Source organism: Kogia breviceps, chromosome 12, assembly GCF_026419965.1.
Source record: "Kogia breviceps isolate mKogBre1 chromosome 12, mKogBre1 haplotype 1, whole genome shotgun sequence".
Classification (NCBI taxonomy): domain Eukaryota; kingdom Metazoa; phylum Chordata; class Mammalia; order Artiodactyla; family Physeteridae; genus Kogia; species Kogia breviceps.
Window position 1 is genome coordinate 31,306,212 of NC_081321.1, and position 27,694 is coordinate 31,333,905.

General features: G+C 37.2%; 1 protein-coding gene across 1 annotated transcript in view; it reads right to left on the reverse strand.

Moving 5' to 3' along the window:
• Nucleotides 1-27,694, reverse strand: part of SLC2A13 (solute carrier family 2 member 13) — a 376,120-nt gene that overhangs the window by 279,110 nt on the left and 69,316 nt on the right. Inside the window, exon 2 of the mRNA XM_059082261.2 lies at nucleotides 15,466-15,625. Coding sequence (XP_058938244.1) covers nucleotides 15,466-15,625 — 160 coding nt within the window. The remainder of the gene's footprint in view (nucleotides 1-15,465; nucleotides 15,626-27,694) is intronic.

Genomic DNA, 27,694 nt, shown 5'->3' on the forward strand with positions numbered 1-27,694 from the left:
AACTCCCCAAGCTCAACTTTCCAATGATCTCCATCATTATACACTTTTTAAGTTTCCCCTTAAAAAGGCATAACCCCATCCCTTCAAACCACATCCAAGAACACCGTCCTTCAGCCCTATATCTAGAGCTACCCAACTTCATTGTTCAAGAGTCCTATGGATTTTGAGTTTTTTCATAAACTTTAAGTAATAATCACATGAGTGATGCATTTACTCCGAGATCCCTATTCTTGAATTTACAAAAGAAACAGCCACCTTTAAATATCAACGATAAAATAATTGCTTGATAGTCATCAAACATGAATTGTGATTTATATATGTTCCCACTTAATGCAAGTTTTAAATGTAAGATAACACTGAATTTAACTACCTGCTATAGTTACAACAACTTACTTGATAATATATTTAAAATTTTTTCTTCATCAGTCACAAATCCATTTCAATAGATAAGAAATTAAAATAAGAAAATACTGCCTAAAAAAGGCTACAAATGAACTTACCTACAAAACCAAAATAGAGTTACAGATGAAGAAAATAAACTTATGCTTACCGGGGGGGTTAAAGGGTGGGGGAGGGATGAATTGGAAGACTGGGATTGACACATACACACTATGATGTATAAAATAGATAACTAGCGCTCCCCTGGTGGCGCAGTGGTTGACAGTCCGCCTGCCGATGCAGGGGACGTGGGTTCGTTCCTCGGTCCGGGAAGATCCCACATGCCGCGGAGCGGCTGGGCCCGTGAGCCATGGCCACTGAGCCTGCGCGTCCGGAGCCTGTGCTCCGCAACGGGAGAGGCCACAACAGTGAGAGGCCCGAGTACCGCAAAAATTTTTAAAAATAAATAAAATAAAATAGATAACTAATAAGGACCTACTGTATAGCACTGAGAACTGTACCTAATACTCTGTAATGGCTTATATGGGAAAAGAATATAAAAAAGAGCAGATATATGTATTTATACAACAGATTCACTTTGCTGTACATCTGAAACTAGCACACATTGTAAATGAATTATACCCCAATAAAAATTTAAAAAGAAAAAAAAAAAGAAAATACTGCCTAATTGAGACCTCAGGCTAATAAGTTAATTTTCCTGTGTCATTAAGGGCCATGTAGAATATTAACATCAATAACTGATACACTTGAAAATCCGATGTCAGTTAGAGAGCAAACAGGAGACACACAGATGGGGGTACATAATAAAAAAAAAAAAAAATCAATGTGTCAAGTTGGAGTCTTTCAAGTAAAAAGGTGATGTGATACATCACCAGCAAATGAGCAATTTTTATGTTACCTAGTAAATGAGTCTATGTAAACTATTGAAAAATTCATAGCCATGGATGTAAACATATATATAAGCCAAAGACAATATTAACTCTACATAGCTAGGGGAAAATCTCTCAAAGTAATTCGATATCAGTACATAAGGCAAATGGCTTGGCCAAGATTACTTAGTGTTGTGGTCATAGCAGAAGCAGCAAGATATACTTGCTTTAATAGAATAAGATTAGATCCTATTTAAATAAATGAATGTGGTATTTTGCAGAGATATTAGATAGTTTTAAACAAGATGGCAAGACGCATTAAGATGTACAAAATTCACAGTACAAGTGCTGAAAATAATGCACGCACAACCAAACCTATATACACACCCTTTTTTTTTCAAACTCTGAATATCTTCCATATGCAAAGCTCTGTTTGGGATCTTGGAGATACAGAAAATGACTAAGAGATATTTGCTTGCTTCAAGGGGTTCATACCTAGTAATCATGGAACAAAATTGGATTATGTAATTGCTATGACTGAGATTTAGGCACAGTCTAAGAGTAAGGAGAAAAGTTATTTCAACAGAGAGTATTAGAAAAAGTGTCATGGCAGAAACAACATTTAAACTATCACTGACCATTGCAGAAAAGGAACATAATGGAGGGAGCCAACATAAGGTTGAAATTAACTTTTTTTAGGCAAAATTTGCATATAATGAGATCCAAGGTGTACCATTCTATGAGTGTATACACACACACACACACACACACACACACACACACACGCGTGTATATATATATATCCTTGTAACTACCGTCCCAATCAAGAAATAGAACATTTCCATCATCCAAGAAAGTTCCCTCATACCTTACCCCGTTCCAGTCAATCCCCATTGCCTTAGACAATCACTGATCGAATTTCTGTCCCCATAGCTAATTTTGCATACTGATGAACTTGAGGCGGAATCTTAGAGACCATACTTCTCTGTATCTAGCTTCTTTCAATCTTGTTCTTGAGATACATCCATTCTTTCTGATCCACCGATTTATTTATCAATCCTTACCAGTCTCATGGTTTTAGCTTTATAGTAAGTCTTGAAATCAGATAGTGAATCATCCAACTTGTTCTTCAAGATGGTTTTGGCAATTCTAGGTCCTTTACTTTTCTGTAAAAATTTTAGAATCTACTTGTCCTTTTCAGTGAATGGGAATGAATGTAAGCGGTGATAGCAGACATCTTTGTCTTGAATTCCATCAGAAGGGAAAGCATTCAGGCTTTCCCCATTGAGTATAAAGCTGGCTGCAGGTTTTTTTGTAGATGCCCTTTATTAAATTCAAGAAGTGCTCTTCCATTCTAGTTTGCAGAAAGGTTTTTATCATACATAAAGGTTATTCTGTCAAATGTTTTCCTGCACAGGAGGAAAACTTTTAGGTTTTCCTCCTTTAAATAATTTCAACATGGTGACTTGAACAAATTAATTTTCATATGGTAAACAAACTGACTTTACTGAGAAAACTGCCTTGGTCAGTTTATATAAAAGGGTTTATTATTCTTTTATATATTATTGGGTTTGATTTTACTAATATTTTAAGGATACTTTCAATCTGTGTCTAGAATTTTCTTTACTTGTAACAACTTAAGCCACTTCCAGAACTAACAAGCCATGAATCCGAACCACTGTCTTTCCCAGTGTACTGGAATCTCCATTACTACCAAAAGTGCAGCCCATCCAGGTCACTGCTGGTCTTTAACAGTCTCAGAAGGATAGAAACAAAATTAAGTAAAGTGTATTCAGTAGCAATTTCAAGAAGAGGAGCCTCATTCAATTTGTTATAGGAATGGGTAGCCCTTAGGTATAATATGTAACATAAAATGTATTGGAGTCTGTTATGATATACTTTAATATTTAACATGTACTTATGAATTATTGAGAATCTGTGTCACTACTGAATGTACTAAAAAAATTGGACAATTAATTTCAGAAAAAAAAAAGCCACAATATTAGTTATGCTGGCCTCAAAACTCAGCCAGGAAGTACTCCTTCTACCTCTATTTTCTTAAAGCTTTTGTTTAAGCTTGGAGCTATTTATTCTCTAAATGTTTTATTTAATTCACCAGTGAAACCATCTGGGCCTGAAGTTAGCTTTTCAGGTAGGTTACTAGCAATGATTTGACTTAATAAATACAGGAATATTCAGATTTTCCATTTTACCTTGTGTTGGTTTTTAGTAGAGTTGTGATTTTCAAGCAATATGTCCATTCCATCTAAGTTGTTGACTTTATTGGCACAAAGTTGTTCAAAGTATTCCCTCACTATCCTTATTATGTCCATAGAACCGATGTGCTTTTACTCCTGATATTGATAATTTGTGCTTTATCTTTTTAAATCAGTCATACTCAGTTTACCAACTTTATTAATAATTCCAAAGAACCAACATTATTTTTCCATTGTTTGTCTGCTTTGTATTACATTGGCTTCTATTCTTTATTAATACCTTTTGTTTCATTTGGTTTTAATATGCTCATAGTTTTCTAGCTTAACATGAAACTTAGATCATTTGACTTCTCCTCTTCTCTAATAAAATCACTTTAGCTATATATTATGCTCTAAGGACAGTTGAAATTGCATTCTACAAATTTTGATATATTTTATTTTCTTTGAACTCAAAGCTGTTTTCTAATTTTCCTTCTGACGTCTTCTTAAATCCATGAGTTATTTAGAACATGCTGCTTTAATTTCCAAATATTTGAAGCTTTTCTGGCTATTTTATTGATGTCTACTTTAATTCTGCTCTGGTCAGAGGACATATTCTACAAGAGTCATTTTTTAAATTTATTAACGTTTATGATTCAGGATATGGCCAATTTTACAGAATGTCTGATGTGAATTTGAAAAAGAATGTGTACGATGCAGCTGTTGGGTGTAGCTATCCACAAATGTCAATTATGCCTGGCAATTAAGAGTGTTTTCCAGTTTTTCTACAAATATTTTTTGTCTAGTTGTTCTATCAGTTGCTAAGAAAAGAGTTAAAATTTTTCACAATATGAGCCTGAATTTGTCTATTTCTTCCTTTAGTTCTGTAGTTTTTAAATTGTGATAAAGTATACAAAATAAAATTTCCCATTTTAATCATATTTAAGTGTACCGATCTGTAGCATTAAGTACTTTCACAATGTTGTACAACCACCATCTGTTAAGTGTTGTTTATGCATTTTGAAGTAAACTATACATTCTTTATCATTTTTAATTCTGATGAATCGACTCTTTTATCATTATGAAATGTCCCTCTTCATCTCTGGTAATACCACTTGTCTTAAAGTCTACTTTGTGTGATTATTAATATAGCACACAAGCTTTCTTATACTTCTTGTTTGCATAGGCTGTCTTTTGCCATCCTTTCACTTTTAACCTATCTATAGCATTTTACTTAAAGTGTATCTCTTTTACACAATATAAATCTGTGCCATGCTTTTTATACACAATAATTTTTTACATTTAATGTAACTGTTGCTGTAATTGGATTTTAAGTCTACCATTTTGCTATCTGCTTTCTATTTGTCCCATCTGCTATTTATTTTTTTCTTTCTTCTTTTTTTTAATATTTATTATTTACTTATTTATTTTTGGCTGTGTTGGGTCTTTATTGCTGCACGGGCTTTCTCTAACTGCGGCAAGCAGGGGCTACTATTCGTTGCAGTGTGCGGGCTTCTCATTGCCGTGGCTTCTCTTCTTGTGGAGCACAGGCTCTAGGCCCACGGGCTTCAGTAGTTGTGGCACGTGGGCTCAGTAGCTGTGGCACAGAGCACAGGCTCAGCAGTTGTGGTGCACGGGCTTAGTTGCTCCGTGGCATGTGGGATCTTCCTGGACCAGGGTTTGAACCTGTGTCCCCTGCATTGGCAGGCAGATTCTTAACCACTGCACCATCAGGGAAGTACCTATTTATTTTTTTCTTGCCTTTGTTCAGATTATCCAAATATCTTAAGTATTTCATTTTAATTCTTTCTTTTTTTTTTTTTTTTTTTTTTTTTGCGGTACGTGGGTCTCTCTCACTGTTGTGGCCTCTCCCGTTGCGAAGCACAGGCTCCGGATGCGCAGGCTCAGCGGTCATGGCTCACGGGCCCAGCCGCTCTGCGGCATGTGGGATCTTCCCGGACCGGGGCATGAACCCGTGGTCCCCTGCATTGGCAGGCTGACTCTCAACCACTGCGCCACCAGGGAAGCCCATTTTAATTCTTATAATGGCTTCTTAGCTGTATCTTTTGTAATCTATTCTAGTGATTGTTCTCTGGATAAGACATGCATCTTAACTTCCCAGTCTACCTAGAGATAACACTGTAACCCTTCACAAACATGTATAATTCTATTTACTGACTCCAATTTTTCTGCTATTGTCATATTTTATAACATATACATTATAAATTGCACAATAAATTTAAATGTAAACAGTCATATGTCTTTCAAAAAATGGAGAGAAGAAAAAAACAAATTCCTTTATATTTGGTCTCTTATTTATAGTCACTACTTTTCCTCCCTACTGTAGATGGATAAGCTTTCATCTAGTGTCATTTCCCCTCAGTCTGAAAATTTTCCTTAGCATTTCTTATAATGCAGGAGGTCTAGTGGTGACAATTTGTCCTAACCTTAGATTATGTGAAAATGTCTCTATAAGCATAATCTTGAGGTTTGCCTATATTGACCAACTTTTCTTTCAATTATGGGCCTTTCTGTTTATTTGCATATCTAAAAAATTTTAATGTGTTTTGAGTATTGTGGATGAACTCTGGAGACTCTAGATTTTGTTGTCTTCTGAAGAACACTCACTTCTTTTTTTTTTTTTTTTTTTTGGTGGTACGTGGGCCTCTCACTGTCGTGGCCTCTCCCGTTGCGGAGCACAGGCTCCGAACATGCAGGCTCAGCGGCCATGGCTCACGGGCCCAGCCGCTCCGCGGCACGTGGGATCTTCCCAGACCGGGGCACGAACCTGTGTCCCCTGCATCGGCAGGCGGATTCTCAACCACTGCGCCACCAGGGAAGCCCCTACTCACTTTTTTATTAGGCTCCTTATATCTGTGGAAGCTTGGTTTTACACTTGGCTACTGTAAATCTGTTTTCAGTTTTGGCTTCATCTTAGGGGAAATTCTTCAATCACGCAACAAGTCTTTACTCCTGAGGCTGGTGCTTCTCTGATTTCCGTGGAAGCTCAAGCTGTTGGCCCTTCTAACCTGGCAGGTTTCAAATTCCAAATATGTCCTTCCTCCTATGGGCAGGAAATAAAATCTGTTTCATCTTTCACTGTCTTCTAACTGTTGCTTTCTGCAGGCTCCATGGAATCTCCCCTGTAATATTAACAGTTCAGGGATCGTAAAACATTTGTAGTAAATTAATATTCAGATTTGGTGGCTTCCTCCTCTCTGGGTCATTCTTTTCCTGGATTTTACCCCTCAAATTTCAGCTTCTCTGGCCATCCCAAACTCTAGCCACTTATACCACAAGCCAATAAAACTGTAGTTTTCTGCTTAAGTTCTCGCTGACCAGCATCATGGATTGAGAGCTGCTCTGAGAAAAAGTCATAGGTATAGATCTCACCATGAACTGTTCCCTTCAAGGATCAAATCTCCCTCTAGTCTCTTGCTGCTGGAGCTCTCCAGTGTTTTAAACTTGTTTTTTTTTAATTTTGTCCATGACTTATAATGGTTACCTTCAGGGGAGGTTAGGCTTACACCAATCAGTCTCATTAGCAAACTATATTAACTTTTCACCTGGAAAATTCAGATAATTGAACATGTGGGCAATTTTTATTGCCAGCTTTATGCAGGATAGAGACCCAACCTAAGATTTTTCTGGAGATAACAGCAAACAATACCTAGGAACACTTAAGAGTCTATAAGTATGTTCACAGCTACTAAAACTCATTTGATCCTCACAAAAACACTGTACAATTGCTGAAGCATTAGCTAATGAGGACGTCAGTGCTTAGATAAAGCAATGCATGTGTTGTTAAAGCAAGTCTCAAATCTCTTCTGTCCACTATACCTTTATGATAAACCATCATATATATATATCTTGTATCTTAATTCTGTCAATAATAAAGTTACAAATATCTTCAGTAGCAAGATATTTACCCGTTAACCAAATCCATCTATCTTACAATGGCCAATGTCATAAATAATAAGAGTACTTTCCCTGGCATAAATTTGTTTAGAAATATCACCCTCTTTTAAATATGATTCTGAAAATCATCTTATTGGCATGGTTTTTAAATGGTAAAATATTATGGGGGAGAGAAGCTCATAAATTTTTTCATCTAAAGTAATGTTGATTTTTTAAAAAATTCTTTTCTAAGACTGTCAATAAACAAACCTGAACTCAATGTACTGTTAGTGCAATGGATTTAAAGTTCTATTCATACCTGTTAAGACTAGCCTTCCCACTTCACTCTCCAACTCCCAAATAGTAATCATGGCCCTCCCAGTAGCCACTCTAAACTTCTCGCCATTGCCCAAACATGACTGGCTCTTTTACACTATAGGGCCTTTGAAAATTATATTTCACCTAGAGTTTCCCTCTCCCTCACTCTGCCTTGAACTCTTTTATTCATAAAAGACTCAGCTCAAATATCATTCCATTTGTGAAGCTAAGTTATTTATTCCCCGAGAGCTCCCATAACACTATTTACTTAACACGCTGAGGAAAAGCCTCTCCTTCGTTAGTCTGTGAGGTGCTTGATTGCTTACGGACAGGTACATTTCTTATTGATCTTTCTGTCTCTAGTATCAAGTACAACAGGAGTATGTAGTAGGTGCCAAAATTTTTTTTTGAATGACTGAATGATTTCCATACTAACTGATGTCTCCAAGAGTTATCACGTCAGTACCTCACACCAATATTCTGGCAGTACTCTCACAATAGGTTCCCTGAACCCACCCAAGAGCCAAGAGCTCCAATAAATTCTGGACCTCACTGCCATGTTAATCATTGGCTACCATTATGGCATGAACTGCTTAAAAAGTTAATAGCTTCCCTTTGTCTGTAGATAAAATTTCAAAACCTCCAGCCTAGAATTCACAGACCTCTACAACCTGGCTCCAATCTACCACGTACATCTTAACTTCAGTTTCAAGCCTCCTGATCCTGCCCTCATCCATCCTACTCTCTGTCCTCATTTTCACCTCAGTCCACATGAATCCTGCCAATTCTTCAAAGCTCAGCACAAGTCTCACAATGTGCATGAATTAGCCTGGTGATACTCCAGAAAAATATCTAACATAGATGTAACTACCACTAATACCTTGTGCTTTTCATTCAACACCTGTATTACCTCAAATTTTCCTTCTTCAGCTGAAAAAAGGAAAAGGAAACAAAAGAACATCATGGGAATGATGAAACATGCAAAAATACCCAGTATACTTTGCAAATAGCTGTATATAGTCCAGTGAGGTGGAATAAGATAACTGTAATTTTAAAAAATTAAACCTGAGAATCAGTAAAAGTCAATATAAAGGAGAAGAACTCAGCCCTTCTATAGATATACCATTCTTTTTAATATAAATCACATGATGATTTATGTAATTGTAAATAGAGGAACACTCATCTGAAAATCAGCTCTATCCAAGAGAGAAGAGCAAAGAATGTCCTGGGGCCCAGAGAGGTACATTATTTTGAGAGATGTAAATTTTCATAGGCTCAGAAACCAGTTTTCTTACTCTGATTTTTATGCTCAGTAAGAAATACTTACAATTAATAATTTAGTTTTTCAGCTACCTGCAAAGATATCTATTCCCCAGCATAAATTAATGAATTGGTATTTGGGTTTATAATCAATATCTTTTTACTTTGGTTAAGAGTCTCTTCCCTGGAGCCCAGTCAATTTCAGGTAAGTTCAATAAACATTTAGTAAGCCTTTAGTATGTTCCAGACCCCTTCATAGACCTAAAAATAAGTACAAGGTCAACGACATTAAAAAGCTCCAAAGTGAATTAGAAGAAATAGACAAAATAAGCAACTGGTTCAAAAAAATGATGAGTATAAAAGTGAAGCCACGTACAAAGTATTATGAAAAGGCAAAGGAACAAAGACAGTTTCACATGATATACAAGCAAAAGATTTAAAAGAGGAACAAGAACTGAACCAGTAAAGCAGGACAGAGTAGAAAGACATTATAGGCAAAGTGAGCAGAAGGAAAAAAACAAACATGAAAAAGCAAGATGTGACTAGTGTATACAGTTTATAGGCGTAAACCTATGTTGTATAAAAGAAGGAAGGAAGTAATAATGAATTTAAAAATCTAGGAAAGCAGGCATGGATTGGATAATGAAAGGCACTACAAGCCATGATGAAGAGACTGATTTTTTTCCTGCAGGAAATGGGGAGTCTTGGAAGCATTTTAGCAGTGGCATGTCCAGATAAGTGTTTTAGACCGATAATGGTGGTGGCAAAGTTCACTTTACTATATGTTTATAGAGTGCCAGGCTTTAACTCGGCAATTAAAAAAAGAAAACCATGTGCCATATTGTGACGCAATTATACTCCAATAAAAATGTTAAAAAAAAAAAAAAAAAAAGAAAGAAAGAAAACCTTTCTTTGCCTGAGGTGTAGTGAGTAAATCTCACTATGTTCAATAAGCATAATTCAAAAATATTAACACAGAAAAGGGCAAACAGTGATAAAACGTCATGTCATTAGTGTTAACTACCAAAATAACTCTGTCATCTTTATAAGCACTATAATATAATAGACAAAAATAAAATCTTTCTCAAAATTATTAGTCATCAGGAAAATGGAAATCAAAATCAGAACAAGATGCCACTTCAATACCCACTCAGGTGACTATAAATGAAAAAGAGAGATAATCAATGTTTACTAGGATATGGAAAAACTGGAACTCATACATTGCTAAATGGGAATGTGAAATGGTGCAGCAGTCTTGCAGTTCCTCCAAAGGTAAACATAGTTAGCATATGACCTAGCAATTCTACTCCTAGGTATACACCCAAGAGAACTGAAAATATATGCCCACCCTGAAACTTGTACACAGATGTTCAGAGCAGCATTATTTTTAACAGCCAAAAAAGTGGCAACCACTCAAATGTCCATCAACAGATGAATGGCTAAACAAAATGTGGTATATCCACATTACTGGCCAATAAAAAGAAATGAAGTACTGACACATGCTACAACATGGATGAACCTTAAAAACATGCTAAGTGAAAGAAGCCAGTCACAATGGACCACATATTAATACATGAAATACCCAGCATAGGCAACTCTATAAGGGAAAAAAGTAGATTAATAGTTGCCTAGAGCTGGGAGGAGCTGGGAAGTTGGATGATGACAGCTATGGGGTACAAGTTTTCTTTTCGGGGTAATAAAAATGCTCAAAATTTGATTGTAGTGATGACTGCACAACTCTGCAAACATACTGAAAGCCACTGATTTGTACTTTTTTTTTTTTTTTTTTTTTTCTGTATGCGGGCCTCTCACTGTTGTGGCCTCTCCCTTTGCGGAGCACAGGCTCCGGACGCGCAGGCTCAGCGGCCACGGCTCACGGGCCCAGCCGCTCCGCGGCACGTGGGATCCTCCCGGACCGGGGCACGAACCCGTGTCCCCTGCATCGGCAGGCGGACTCTCAACCACTGCGCCACCAGGGAAACCCTGATTTGTACATTTTAAATGGGTGAATTGAACGGTGTATGAATTATATTTCAATACAGTTATTTTTTAAAACTTAATCTTTACTGATATTTTCAAAATCCTTATTTCCTCTTTCTTATGGAGCCCAATGATATTCTTCCCACTATAGCAGTATTATGACACTACAGTGCAACAAAAGTATCAGCAGGCAATCTCCTACTGGCAATTTTTTCTAGAAAAGCTTGTCTTTCAACAGTTCAGCAAAAAACAATTTATTTCTATGACATCCAAACAATAAGAGAACAGAAGCTTTGACCCATCTGACACAAAGGGTGATTTAGTCTTTCAACAACCTCAACATCTAAGAAGTTTTTCTGTCAGTTTCATCTTCTGTATATCTTAATCTGATCACTATCATAAAAATTATCAGTAATCATATTTTAGATTTTAAACACTTAGAAGCAGAATGAGGAAAAAGGTGGTCACATTTCAAGTAAAAAGAACTGGCTCTAATCTACGCCACGTAATAACCATGTGGTCTCAGGCAAATATTTAACTTCTCTGAGCATTTTTTTAATCTACAAATAGGGAATAATACTAGTTCCACCAGCCTCTCAAGGTTTTGGTGAAAATCAAATGATATTCACTAACAGACTCTAAAACTGTTCATCAGTGTAAAGTGAACTAGTTAATCTGGGACACCAGGTATATAGTATGACATCAAATGTTAGTAACTTAAAGTAGAGTTTCAGAACAGTAAAAGTCAAAAAGGCAAATAAAAAAAACCCAAAATGTTAGCATATTCAAACTCTTGACATGTAGGGAATATTTTACTTTATGATACATGAAAATAGTATGAGAAAGAAATTTTATATGAAACATTTAAAACCACATTTCCTTAGAACTTTTGGAAAACATGGCCACAAAATGAATTATCTATTGTTATAATCATGAGTAAGTTATAATTGCTGATAATTCTAATGTTGATGCTTAGGTAATACTCCAATTTTCACTTGCTTGTAACCACACTCCTATGAGTCCAGGAGTCAGATGAGGTAAACACACAGCTAAGAATGCTGAAAAATAAAAGAAAATAGTACACAGAAAATTCACCTGTAAGAAAAAAAGTAGACATATTTGCATGTATACACAAATAAACATGTATTTGTACAAAAATTAAGTGGATTCAAAGTGATCTGATATGTTAATGCACTGGTCTGAATACTACCCCAAGTTTGTTTTCCATCCTCTTATCTTATTTTTTCATCCCTGGGTTCTCCAATATTATGGGAAAAATTCACACAGGTGTGCTACTTCACTTTACTGCAAATACCTGCCTCCAACATCAGCTGGGATCTCATGGTTATTTGGAAAATCGTTTTTCTCTTTAGTCTTTTCCTTCTTGTACTTTCTATGGTAGATATAAGTATTTAACATTTTTTTTCTCTAGGCCTCTGCCCTAGCACCTCCAAGCCCCAACTTTATTGGTTACAAAACCAGAGGTCATAGAATGTGTTTCCTTCAACCTCCCTTAAAATGTACCTCTGGTAACACCCATCTTCTATGCATTCATCAGAATAGTAAATAATAACATGATTCATCATTTATTGAGTATTTGCCATGTGCCAAACACTGTGCTGAGTACTTTATATACAATAATTCATTTAGATCCCACAATAACCTTACAAGATAAGCATCTCTGGTCACATTTTTTACAATGACAAAAGTGAATCTCAGGGGAACTAAGTAACTTGTCCAAAGTTTGTAGCTAATTACTCATAGAAAACAGATTTAAATCCAGCTCTGTCTATCACTATGTCACCCTGCCTCTCAAAAGTGTTCTAATGCCTATCCTAAGACCTCCACTTCTGCACAGGGATACCACATTCATAAATTATTTTCACTACTGTATCTTTCTTTCTTTCCTAACCCAGTACTGAGAAAAGGTACCTAAATTGCTATATTTAAGTGGTGTTGGGAAAACTGCACAGCCACAAGCAAAAGAATGAATCTTATACCATACACAAAATTAACTCAAAATGGATTAAAAACTTGAACAGAAGACCTGAAATCATAACACTCCTAGAAGAAAACATAGGCAGTAAACTCCTTGAGATAGGTCTTAGAGATAAATTTTGAATCTGAAAACAAAAGTAAAACCAACAAAAGCAAAAATAAATAAGTGGGACTATATCATGCTAAAAAGCTTTTGCACAACAAAGGAAACCATCAACAAAATGAAAAGGCAACCTACTGAATGGGAGAAAATATTTGCAAATCACATATTTGATAAGGGGTTACTATCCGAAATATATAAAGATTTCATACAAACTCAATAGCAAAAAAGCAAACAATCTGATTAAAAAATGAGCAGAGCATCTGAATAGACATTTTTTCCAAAGAAGACATTCAGATGGCAAAGAGGTACATGAAAAGATGCTCAAAATCACTAATCATCAAGAAAATGCAAATCAAACCCACAATGAGATATCACCTCACACCTGTCAGGATGGCTATCATCAAAAAGACAAGAGATAACAACTGTTGGTGAGGATGTGGAGAAAAGGGAACCTTGTGCATTGTTGGTGGGATTGTAAAATGGTGCAGCCACTGTGGAAAACAGTATGGAGGTTCCTCAAAAAATTAAAAATAGAACTACCATAAAATCCAGCAATTCTACTTCTGCATATTTATCTGAAGAAAATGAAAACACTAATTCAAAAGGACACGTATATCTGTATTCCCATGTTCATTGCAGCATTATTTACAATCGTCAAGATTTGGAAACAACCTAATTGTCCAACATTGATGGATGAATTGATAAAGAAAATGTGGTGTGTATACACACACACACACACACACACACACACACACACACACAAAATGGAATATTATTCAGTCATAAAAAAGAGTGAAATCTTGCCATTTACAACATGGATGGACCTCGAGGGCACTATGCTACATGAAATAAGACAGATAAAGACAAACACTGTATGAGCTTTCTTATATGTGGAATCTAAGGAAAAAAAGCAAAATAAAAAAGCACAAAAACAAAAACCCACGCTCATATATACAGAGAACAGACTAGGGGTTTCCAAACATGGTGGGTGGGGGATGGGGAAAATGGGTAAACTCTCTTTTTAGTTTAAATAAATTGCTTAGTTTTTAACATTAATAAAATAAATACATAAATATAAATTGTGATACTTGGATTAAAAACATGACTCATGTAATTTATATGTTTTCACTTAAAAACAGATTTTTAATTAAAGCAGATATATATTTCTATATTGGTTACATTAATAAAATTCCTTAACAAAATGTAAATAGATAACTTAGATCTTAAAGCTATGTGGGGCTGAAGGATTAACTGACTTCCATTGAGCTTCCAGGAAAAACTCAAAGTATCAGCTTACGCTGGTAACAAGTTATCATCTCCCTCTTTCTGTTCTTCTATAGAGTGGAGAAGAAAGATAAAGTTCTTGCCTCTTCAATTTTTCAGTAATTTCTCACTTTTTCGGAGATTCATTCCTTCAGAGGTAGAAAGTGGTTTAGCAACATGTGCAGACACAGCTAATATTTTAAAGAAATGTGTCCTCTCTTTAATGGTCCTGACAAACATACACCCTAACTGCCTTCACTGAGTTTTCTCACATGACTTTTAACAAAACTTCATCAGCCTAAGTCTTCAATAGCTTCGATTTATTATGCTACTTACATATATAAGTTTAATTCCCTACATCCACATAGCAGCAAACCCTTTTTCTTCAGCTGTTAAGAATTAACTTCAATACTTTAAGCACCATGCTAACACACCAGAGTCTGTCTTGTGGAATATTTCCTCCAGCACCTATACAGAGTATAGGGAAATTTTACTAAAATTTAAAACCCTGGAAGGGTTACATGAATCTGTTGTTCTGAATACCATGAAGTATATCAAAATCCAGAGCCCATAATATCTTTAAGCTTTAACATAAGATCAGTTTGTTTTACAATATTAGGTTTGAAAATATTTTAAAGCAGTTTTTAAAACATTTTTCTCATCTCATTTTGATTCAAAGTAAGGCAAATAATGATCATAAATAATTTGTGTATTTTAAGTTTTACATACATGACATCTTTTTATATAACTAAACCTGTACCTTTAAAGACTGAGTTTACTTTCATTCAGATTAGAATGTAGCTACCTAAATCCCAAAAGGATGTTAGTTATATCTGCAGTTCATAAACAGCTTGTCAATCACTGATAAAATTCAAAAACCCCATGCATATTTATTGCTGCACTCATTTTTAAACAAATATTGCAAAATATTACACACAGTGTGAGCAATATCACCTAAATGCTAAAACACACTATAAATATCAACTCTTAATGGTAAGTTCCTTGTCTATCATTAAAATAAATATCAGCTTCTTGTCCACTTTCAATTTTGCTGAATGCCATCATAAATTAGCTATAATGATCCAAAATACCTTATATTTTTTCTATCAGTTCTCAATTTTTCTTCCATCTCCTAAATAAGCATAATTTATTTGAAAATTAAATGTAAGAACTATTTACAGACCTCCATCCATCTTTCTGGAGATAACTGAAGGCTCCATCAACAACACTTGCAAAGAACTGCCCTCCCGTGATGAAGAGGGTATTAATGGTGACTAATCGACCTCTTAAATTGGGGGGTGAGACCTCAGCGATGTACACTGGCACTGTCATAGAAGCAATGCCTATAAAGGAACAATAAAAAGTAAACATTAGACATTTATTCAAGATTTCTGTTGTCATAGATATTAAGATAGATTAAGACATACACACACATATACGGGCTTAGTTTTCTACTTTAAACAAAGGTTTACCACATATTTAAAGATTCTGTTTATAAGTAGTGACTACTGGAGGTAAGATGTGAGATACCAATCTCTATCACTTTTCATATTATCACTTGGAAGCCTACGAATGAAAGTACCCCTAGAGATCTCAGATAACTTTAGAATGCATGTCAGTATGCTTTATAACTTTTTAAAGACTAAAAATAGGAAAATGCTCTGTAGATAGAATATAATTATTGAAATATTGTTGGTCCATATGGAAATGGAATCAGACAATGGTGAGAATAAAAAATTATCCCCAAATACATATTCACTATTCAAAGTCATCATTTCCAGTAGACACACCAAAACTCTTAATTGGTTTACTAATTAGATGTCTATACCTTAAATCACCTTACTCAACAGGCTAGATGTACATTTCAGAAACAGCTTACAATGGATAGTACTTTGGGAATTTACAGTCTTGAAAAACAGATGATCTTAACCATAAAATAGATGGTTATGGGGATAATGTGTATTTGGTTATATCTGCTTTAAACTTTTTTCAATATAAAATTAATACAGCATAATCTATGGTAGCAATTCTCAAACTTCACTGATCACTAGAATCACTTGTGTGGCTTTTTTTAAAAAAGAAGATGCTACAGATTCGATGCAATCCCTATTAAACTACCAATGGCACTTTTCACAGAACTAGAACAAAAAATTTCACAATTTGTATGGAAACACAAAAGACACCAAATGGCCAAAGCAATCTTGAGAAAGAAAAATGGAGCTGGAGGAATCAGGCTCCCTGACTTCAGACTATACTACAAAGCTACAATAATCAAGACAGTATAGTATGGGCACAAAACAGAAATATAGATAAATGGAACAAGATAGAAAGCCCAGAGATAAACCCCCACACATATGGTCACCTTATCTTTGAGAAAGGAAGCAAGAGTATACAATAGAGAAAAGACAGCCTCTTCAATAAGTGGTGCTCAGAACACTGGACAGCTACATGTAAAAGAATGAAATTAGAACACTCCTTAACACCATACACAAAAATAAACTCAAAATGGATTAAAGACCTAACTGTAAGGCCAGACACTATAAAACTCTTAGAGGAAAACATAGGTAGAACACTCGATGACATAAATCACAGCAAGATCCTTTTTGATCCACCTCCTAGAGAAATGGAAATAAAAACAAAAATAAACAAACGGGACCTAATGAAAATTAAAAGCTTTTGCACAGCAAAGGAAACCATAAACAACATCAAAAGACAACCCTCAGAATGGGAGAAAATAGATGCAAAAAAGCAACTGACAAAGGATTAATCTACAAAATATACAAGTAGCTCATGCAGCTCAAAATCAAAAATATAGACAACCCAATCCAAAAACGGGCAGAAGACCTAAATAGACATTTCTCAAAGAAGGTACACAGATTGCCAACAAACACATGAAAGGATGCTCAACATCACTATCATTAGAGAAATGCCAATCAAAACTACAATGAGATTTCATCTCACACCAGTCAGAATGGCCATCATCAAAAAATCTAGAAACAATAAATGCTGGAGAGGGTGTGGTGAAAAGGGAACCCTTTTTTCACTGCTGGTGGGAATGTAAATTAATACAGCCACTATGGAGAACAGTATGGAGGTTCCTTAAAAAACTAAAAATAGAACTCCCATACAACCCAGCAATCCCACTACTGGGCATATGCCCTGAGAAAACCATAATTCGAAAAGAGTCATGTACCACAATGTTCATTGCAGCACTATTTACAATAGCCAGGACATGGAAGCAACCTAAGTGTCTATCGACAGATGAATGGATAAAGAAGATGTGGCACATATATACAATGGAATACTACTCAACCATAAAAAGAAATGAAATTGAGTTATTTGTAGTGAGGTGGATGGACCTAGAGACTGTTATACAGAATGAAGTAAGTCAGAAAGAGAAAAACAAATGCCATATGCTAACACATATATATGGAATCTAAAAAAAAAAAAATCGTTCTGAAGAAGCTAGGGGCAGGAAAGGAATAAAGACACAGACGTAGAGAATGGACTTGAGGACACGGGGAGAGGGAAGGGTAAGCTGGGACAAAGCGAGAGAGTGGCATGGACATATATGCACTACATATTATATTATATAGAAATGTAAAATAGATAGCTAGTGGGAAGCAGCTGAATAGCACAGGGAGATCAGCTGGGTGCTTTGTGTCCACCTAGATGGGTGGGATAGGGAGGGTGGGAGGGAGATGCAAAAGGGAGGAGATATGGGGGTATATGTATACGTATAGCTGATTCACTTTGTTATGCAGCAGAAAGTAACACACCATTGTAAAGCAATTATACTCCAATAAAGATGTTTTATAAATAAATAAAAATAAATAAAATGAAGATGCATTCACCTCACCCACCCAAATCTATTAAGTAGAAAACTACAGAGGTGGGGGATGAGCCTGTCTTTCAAAAATTCTCCAGGCGATCCTGATGCTCACCACATATTTAAAATACTACAGTTCTATAGTATACAACTTTGAGCCAATCCTAAATTATTTCTTAAGAGAAAAATCTTTGCCCTCCTGTCCATATCTAGCTCACTTCCCAGTGGCACTTCCAATTTCCAGATATGTCTGGTTATTTAACATAAATCTAACATCTAATCAACAGTCAGCAAAAGCGTAGTGAAAAAAAATTAAGGATTATCTAAAGTAATTTAATCTTTTTATATTTGTAGATACTATAAATAGATACCCAGTTTAAGCAAGAACGTCAATGGGTTGCATAACAGACCCGTGTAGAATTGTTTTCAATGAATTGATCTTTACGATGCCAAAAAAACAGACTGCTGCTATTGAAGGTATCAGCACTAAGAAATCCTGTGGCTGTGTTTTCTGTACAAGGGCTGAAAAGTTGCCATTTACCATTTACCATTTACCACATTCCAACAACAGAGAAACTCCTCTCTAGTCTCAGCAGCTACAATAGTTGTGTTTCTCAATAACTGACTTGAGGATGTGGGGAGGGGGAAGGGTAGGCTGTGACAAAGTGAGAGAGTGGCATGGACAAATATACGCTACCAGATGTCAAATAGATAGCTAGTGGGAAGCAGCCGCACAGCACAGGGAGATCAGCTCGGTGCTTTGTGACCACCTAGAGGGGTGGGATAGGGAGGGGGGGAGGGAGGGGGACGCAAGAGGGAAGAGATATGGGAACATGTGTATATGTATAACTGATTCACTTTGTTATAAAGCAGAAACTAACACACCATTGTAAAGCAATTATACTCCAATACAGGTGTTAAAAAATAAAAAAAATTTTTAAAAATAACTGACTTTGTTTATGGGCACTATAAATCACACAGCCGTCTTTTATCTCCCTTCTTATGTAGAAGTCAGAGAGGCACACCTCTACCAAGTGTTTTGGACTTCCTGGTATTTATTCTGTGAACTAAATTCCTTCCTGATGCCACAATCATCTCCAATTTCATCTATTTTAAATATTTTTTTGCTATGTATTTATTTGCTTTGTTCAAAGATAGAACAAATAAACAGATCAAGAAGGTTTACTTAAATAGTACATATATCTACTTCTGGAATATTCACTGTATTGTTGTAAAACTACTGGTAAGCATTTATTGAGTTTGCACACAAGTCAGCCCATTAAGTCTCAGAACTATATACTCTATTTTTCTACCAACGTTATTTGCTACTGTAGTGCTTGTCGGTATACGGTGACGGTGAAAAAAAATCATATGATTTTATGAGTTGCATAAAATAATAAGCAAATGTTAGTAGACAAACTATGAATAATCGTTATAAATGAATCATCACCTAAACTGCTAAAAGTTTCCATCTGACTGCAAATCAATTCAATAGCACAGACTACTCTAAATAGACTTTCATTTAACTTGGAAAGAGGAAACATTAGCTGCAAATGTTGACCTGTTAACTGTATATTCTTTTTAATTCTTTATGATTAGAACACCTCAATAAACTTTCAAAATCAGATAACAGTAACTGATTAGATTTCTTTTTCTGCTTTGGTCTGGCTGTAATTCAGTTGCTCTCTTTAGCCAGAGCTCTTTTTTTTTTTTTTTGCGGTATGCGGGCCTCTCACTGTTGTGGCCTCTCCCGTTGCGGAGCACAGGCTCCGGACGCGCAGGCTCAGCGGCCATGGCTCACGGGCTTAGTTGCTCCGCGGCATGTGGGATCTTCCCGGACCAGGGCACGAACCCGTGTCTCCTGCATCGGCAGGCGGATTCTCAACCACTGCGCCACCAGGGAAGCCCTAGCCAGAGCTCTTGACTCAGCCACCTAGCAGGGGACTTGAGCATGGGAAATCAGCACTGTAGTTTTAGGCAGCACACGCTTCTCACAAAGCCCTTAGATTTTACTTGATAGCAAACGCAGAGACGTCCTCAGTCCCTTATGAATGTTGATTATTAAAAATAAATACCAGAACATTGAAAAGTAAATGGCAAATGGAAAAGACTAAAAACCTATAAAAAGACTCACTGGATTTAGAATTGGGAAGAATCCCAAAAGATCTGTCCAAGTGCTCACACTGACTTAATGCTGTTACAATTGCCTACATCCTATTAGATATTACAGACGCACTGATTATTTTATTTAATCGTCAGAACATCCCTATAAAGGACGTATAATTATCCCCACTTTACAGAGACGGACCTTACCCCAGGTCACACAGGTAAGTAGAAACGGAATTTGAATCAGACAAATATTCCAGAACTCAATTTTGAAAGCACTACGACTACAGTGACGGTCCCACAGAAGCGGGTAGAGGCTCCGGAAACAGTGGGTTTAAATTCCAGCCTTGCCACTTACCAGCTGGTTAAGTCTGGACAACTTATTGAACCTTTCTGGGTCTCTAGTTCATTTATAAATTGGAAGAATAAAAATAACTCCTTCATAGGAGTTGAGATGATTCAGTGAGTTAGTAGCGTGAAAGAACTTAAAATTGTGCCTAGCATACAGAAAATAATCAATAATGTCAATCAATCAATAATGCAGTTATTTTCATCATTACGGTATCTCTACTTATGAGCATGCCAAGTTTTCTGATTCAGTGTGACCTTGTTAGGTGCTGGGATTATCAAGATAAGAAGTAAACAAAAACACCGCCCCTGCTATACAGGAAGACACATACAGCCCTACTCCCAAAAACATGCAATCAAATAATTTCAAAATACCATGGTAAGGGACACAGTGCACCTACACATTGGTTTCTATTTTGAGGTGCTGACAATGATTAGGTGGTAGCGAGCAAGGACTGGGAAGACAATTCTGCAAAGAAGAGCATGAGCTTAAAACATATGAAATCGCATTTTCTCAGGGGTAAATAGAGTGTGAAGCAGAATCTGTATGGAGATGAGAGACAGACAAAGCCCAAATCATGGAAGGAGTATCCTTTAATCAGCAAGTGTTCAACTAATACTTGCTCTTAGCTGGGCACTGTGCTAACCACGAGGGATGAAGTGCTACAGGAGAGAGCACTCCATCCCTCGTGGAGCTTAGGATCTACTGTGCAAAATGTGCGGGAACAAGTCATTAGATTTCAAGAGCAACGGGTCTCATCAAAGGGACTGGGCCCAGCCTGAGGAGTCAGAGAGACCTTGGACGAGGAGGTTGGGGGGCAGGGTGGAGGGTGAGGAGGGGGAAAGATACTTTAGACAACCAGACCAGCTTAAACAAAGGCCTTGAGGCAGGAAGAAATGCATCCTGTTGAGGAAGGGACTATTTTTAGAGACATAAGCAGGGACCAACCAGAGTATACAGGATCTTAGAGGCCATCACTAAGGGCTTGGTCCTCAGAAACCTTTGAACAGTATAAAGGAGGAAAAGGCATGATCAGATTCATGTTTTTAAAGGATCATTCTGGTTGGAGTACGGAAAACGGATTGCTGGGGAACAAGGAGTTCAGTGGCAGCAGTAAATATGGAGTAGAATGGAGAGACGCTAGAAGTATGTATTCAGTATCGAGGCTGAAGAGAACGTGAATGGAACTGTGAAGGAGAGGAAAAATTTGAGGATGACGTTCAGATGTTTGGAATAAGCAACTAGAAGCACGACAGATACTTTGTATGAAGATATTGGAGGAGAAGCAAATTTGTGTGGAAGATAGTAAGGTCAGGTTTTAGACAGGCTGAGTCAGAGGTGCTCTGTGAAATATACAAGTAGAGAACAAGTAGAACTCTCCACAAGTACGCTGAGAACATAGATTATTTACATGGAAATGTTCCCAGCCTCCTCTTTTCTCCTACCCAAATAAGAGCCTTTGCCAAACTAACTAACCTTTCCTTCCTCTCTCATCCTCAAGGGAGAATCTGATGTTTGCCGCCTAGTTCTTGGGCTCTTATAATGCTAGGCAAAAAAGGATGGAGCAGAAAACAGGGGCCAAAGATCTGGTTTGTGAGAAGTTCAAATGAAAAAAGACTGCAGGGAGTTTCATATGGAAAAATGGGAGCCCATAACACAGGGACTGACTGAGGTTTGACTGGGGGTGGGAGTGGATAAAAGAGTTTTTGAAATATTGCTGAATTATAACCTCCATGCTATTATATTCTTTGAGACTCAAGTAAGGAGTAGTACTACTATTTAATTACTTTTAGTTGCTGGACTGTATTTCTTTAAATGCAATTCCAAACTGAGACTGGACCGGGCCCAGTGGAGTATGGGAGTTATACAAATACCTGGAGCTCAAAAGATGGTTCTGTGTGGATGGTACATATAACGGAAACCATGGGAAGGGTGAGATTTCCCAGAAATGGAACCCGAGCAGAATGCCTAGAACCGAGTCCTGAAAAATTCCAATATTTAAGAAGGAAGAAAGAAAAGAAGTGACCAGCAAGCATCTATCTTACCCTTGAATACTATGTTATTTTCTACAATCTTTTTATGTTACCATTTTGTATTTCATGTAAGGTCATCCTTTCCATAGGTAGGTGGGACAGGTATAATTCACTATCCCCTTAGGAAAGGTAAAGAACCCCAGCCTCAGAGGCAGACAATAAGAAGTTTTCAGAAAGCCCCGTAACAAGTTAACATCAAAGTGGATCTCATAGACTCACATCCCCTCATCTTTGTAATGTGTCACTGGAAGACTGACTGTCGTGCCTGTTTCAAATGTGGCCCTTTGGAAATTTCTCAGGAACATTTTATTTTTGGCCCTATTACCTTAGTGAGCACGTATGAACTCCGAGGGGCAGAAGAGTGATCTCTTCCCTGCTCCTACTACCGGCTATGTGACTTACTGCCAGCAGGTGTCATGTTAAAGAGCTCAGATGAATTAGTAAGAAAAATGAGAACTGAATGTGATTAACTGTATAATTTCAAGCTAGACAAGTTTAAAGTCTCCTTTCATAAAACTGCCTTATGAAAATGGAGAACTATAAAAGAATGCCGATGACCAGGAAGAGCAGTAGAAGGCCCCATGTTCACTACTCACGTTTGTCCAATAAGCATATGTTAAGCACAGGCCCTGTTAACGCACTTTGCTGTCAATAAAACAACCTGGCAAGCCATCATCTGTGGATTTCTAAACATGATGTCTACTCTGGAAAAACCTTCAACATTAAGGCTGTGTCACCCCAAAATCTCCTTTCCACTTTGGGGAAACAACAAAGCTCACTATTCTTATGAAGGACAGTTAAGTAATCTTGTATGAGATCCTGCAAATTAAGAACTAAGTGCTTCACAAATGGATGTAATTAATGATATTTAAAGTTTAGGAGTATTCTATAAACAGCTTTTGATTTCTGCCCTATTCAAATCACCAATTAAATAAAATAAATACCTCGTAAAGAAAGAACAAATTCTTAATTATCCATACTAAACTCATGAATTGAAATTAACATAAAGAATGTAGTGGTACAAGTTCTTGCTAATAGCTTATTAGAGTAAATACAACCACAAAAACCTGTGTTGGTATTGTTTCTGAATATTTTTTACAAGTTTGATTTCTAACAAAATAAAGAGGTCTACATCAATGAAAACTCATTATCATGTTTAGCTTGAGGAGCCTCACCAGAAAACTGTACCTCAGGTACTACAGCGCAAGCCAATTCACACATTCTCATACTGCCAAGCGGATTCACCATAAATGGCGCCAAGCTGATTCACCATAAATGGCACAAAATGCTCTTGAGCTCAAAAGTTGGCTTTCAAAATCTTCTGGAAGCCCTTTTAAAGCCCTGAGTCAGAAGTATAAATAATTTCATAACCAAATAGCATTAGAAAATCCTGTTGTGATGGGTAAATTCCCATGAATCACAGCAGCCCCTCAGCATGATAAGCCAGGCAGCAACTAATTAGCTTCTTAGAAGCACATGAAGCTACCTTTTAATAATAATGCTTCTTGAACAAGAATGATTATGGGGTCCTAATTTCATTTTGTAAATTATTGCTCTATGATCTCTAAAGAAAAAAATCTTAATAAAAATAATCTATCCAAACAAACAGTATCCCTCACTGTAGTTGTTTCAGTTTGGCGGTACTGCCCAGGACTGGTATGTCTGCATTCTTCTAAATAATCAAGTATCTACATTTACCAGATTATTTACACCTTAGAATCCAGTTTTTGTTTTTGTTTCTTTTCTGAAAAATAAGGCTTAAGCACATAAAAACTGCTGGGCAACTTCAAAGAGCAGTAAGCCCCAAAGTGATGAAAATATATACAACACCAAGTGCCTGTAACAGAAGAGCCAGGTTATGAGAAAGATTCTATCTATGGGGATAACTAGCAGAGTTCATGTTCTACAGCATTAAAAACCTCCTAAAAAGGCATTACAAACATATCACCATCATTTCAACTCAGTAAACTCTCTCACAACCTAAATGGCCTCTTCCTTTTCTATTACGTGAGAATATTCTCTTGATCTGCCAATGTCCTTTTTTACTGGTAACATCTCAGTAGAGCCTGTATCCATTGTTTCTCAAAGCAGGACTACAAGCCCCATAATGGAATGTTCATATCTCATGTATCTTCTGAACTATAATTGGTCTACGTGTCAAGCACAGACCTGGGCTTAATGGTTGTCGCTCAGTACTATGGGATGCATACACAAAACCATATTCTTTTAAGTCAGTCTTAATAGATTGGTTTTATACTAAATATATTATTTATTAGGGAAAATTTGGAAACTACAAGTAAGAAGTAAGGTAATTAAAAATCCCCTTTAAGCACACCACCCGTAGATAACCACTATTAAAATTTGGTTATAACTTGCAGTGTTTTTTCCATAAGTCTTTAAAGGTAACTTTAACTCATTATACTGCAAATATTTTCATTCTTTTTTTTTTCCATTAAGGAGTTTCAAACTTCTTACATAAGCTAGGCAGGTACCATAAATATAGAAGTTGACTGAGCATAAGATATAAGGTATAAAGCTGCTTACATAACAACTAAGGTACAATACACTATAGGCCAATGAAAACAGCCAAACAAAACACATCCCTACATAGCCATATACAACACTCTCGATACTGGTTTAGCACCCTTATAGTACAAAATCATTTTAAGTAACAGTATAACACTCCAGCATTCAGATAAGGTGAAAAAAGAAGTGTTCCTGGAACAAACAGACGCAACCAAGGAAGGAAAATAACAGAGAAGGAAAACATTTCTTTATGAGGAGAGATAGCAAATATAGAAATTACTAGATATGTAAGAAATTTCTTACAATAGAGTTTCGAGGTTATAAGAGAAAGACAGCTGTATGAAATGTTACAAAAGCAGAAGCAGTATGCTTTTACACCTGACAAATGGAATGCATAAAGGCTAATAAGATATCAATACCTTTTCATCAAGGCAGTGAATTTAGCAGACAGCACGTAAGTGGTGCTATGTCATATTTAGCTCTAAGTGACATCTAGAGGTAAATGTTCTAAGGGCAACAACAATGTGGACCTAAACTGGAGCCAAAAGTCTGTGAATCGCTGTAGGAACAGATAAAATACTTAAGAAATACATACAGAGTTAAGATAAGCTCAGGGCTAGAAGTTACTTATAGAGATATTCATCCAACAGATATAAAGGGTTGAGGAGTAAAATAGAAGGAACTATTAAAGAAAATATTGAAGTCACAAAATAATAAATGAACACATCCTTCAACAAATGTTGAAGCTGTTCTTCAATATGGGGCTGGGCCTTACCTAAAATGCAGGAAGAGAGCCAGGAGGAGGGAATCGGTTTAAGTAAAAAGACAACAGAAGAGAATTAAACAGGGAAGTGGGTAGGGCAGAAGGGTTGCAAGAATGCTAAAAATTTAAGAGCAGAATATATAAATAATTACAGAAGTAAACACCGTATTGGAGGCAGTAAATAATAGAGATAAATATGTGTGAAACCTGAACCAGTGTGCAACATCAATTTGAGATGTTCTCCAGGAATGGAAAGCAGAAGTCGCAGTTCAAGATGGCAACCTAAGAAGACTCTGAACTCACCTCTTCTCACAGACACACTAAATCGACAGCTATTTATGGAACAATTGCCTCTGAAAAAAAACCTAAACACCGGCAAAGCAACCGCTTCACATCAGGCAAATTGAGAGGCAAACAACATCCAGCACCCCAACTTTTAAGATGGGCACCTGAGAGATGAGCCCCCCAAACATCTAGCTTTGAAGACCAGTAGGACTCACACCCACGAGACCAGCGAGGCTGGGATGAACTGAGGAATGGCTCCTAAAGGGCCAGTGCACAGATGCATCCACCCAGGTCCCCGTGGAGAAGTGACCCTTTGAAAAGTGGCCAGACTTTATACGAAAGAGACTCATTTTCGACTTTATTTAAATAAAGTGTTGGTCTGAGGGCCAGGGGCCTCCTGGGATACTCTATGGATACGTGGGCTGGTGGGCACCATCGTCCTGCCCATCTTTTTCTTTTTCTTTTGTTTCTTTTATTTTCCACTGTTTTCCTTTTCTCAGCAGGTGCCATCTTTGTATTGCCCCTCTGCCATGCTCCAGAGCTCCAGTATTTCCCAGAGGGAAACTTCTACACATATCTGGAGCCTGTTTTCACCCATGACCTGTTTTTTGCAGCTGCCACCCAGGGGATGCCCCTTGATTTCCTGAAGCTTCTGGCTCTGGAGGCCAGTGCGCTTTTGTCCCTCGGTCCCTTGGGATTGTAACAATTGGAGAGACAGTTCTTGGCAGACTGCCACTCTCAGAGCCCTGCACAGATAGCAGGCTAAAACACACCCTAATCTTTCTCAGAAATAAGCCTATCTGCCTGTCCAGGAGCTTTGGCCTGAGGGGATGATTTCTGGTTTGGCACACTTATAGGGCCTACAGAGGGGCTGTCAGTGAACAAAGGCTGGTGAATGCAATCTTTTGCACTCTCCCTCCCTCTCACTCCAGCTTATCAGCATCTTACAGAAAGGAGCTTATGCACTTGTCTGACACCCTGATTTTTGTGGCTGCAGCCAGGGAACAAACACATCTATGACACCTGGCTCTGGTGGCCAGTGGGGCTTAGCTTGCAGGTCCCACAGGACTGTAGCCAACATAGAAAGAGTTCTTAAATAGCTACCACCCCCAGGGCACAGGAAGAGGCAACAGACTCAAGAGCTCATCTTTCTGTGAAAGAGGACTATTACCGCTGCCACAGCAGCAACATGAGGGGTAGGCTTCTAATTAAACACACATCTAAGGTGTGACTGTAAACCTTTCCTGAGACCTTGGAGGGAGGTTACTAACTTCACATTCTCCCTCTGCAGCACTCCAGAGCACCAGAATCTCTCCAAGGGGAGCTCTTATACATATCTGGTTCCCCTGTTTTTATGACTGGTACCTTGGTTTTTATGGCTGCCACCTACGAGATACTCCTTGATCACCTGGTTCTAGTGGCCAGGAGGGCTTATGTTCCTAGGTCCCACAGAACTGAAACAATCAGAAAGACAGTACTTGGCAGGCTACCACCCCCAGAGCACAACAGAGGTAGCAGACT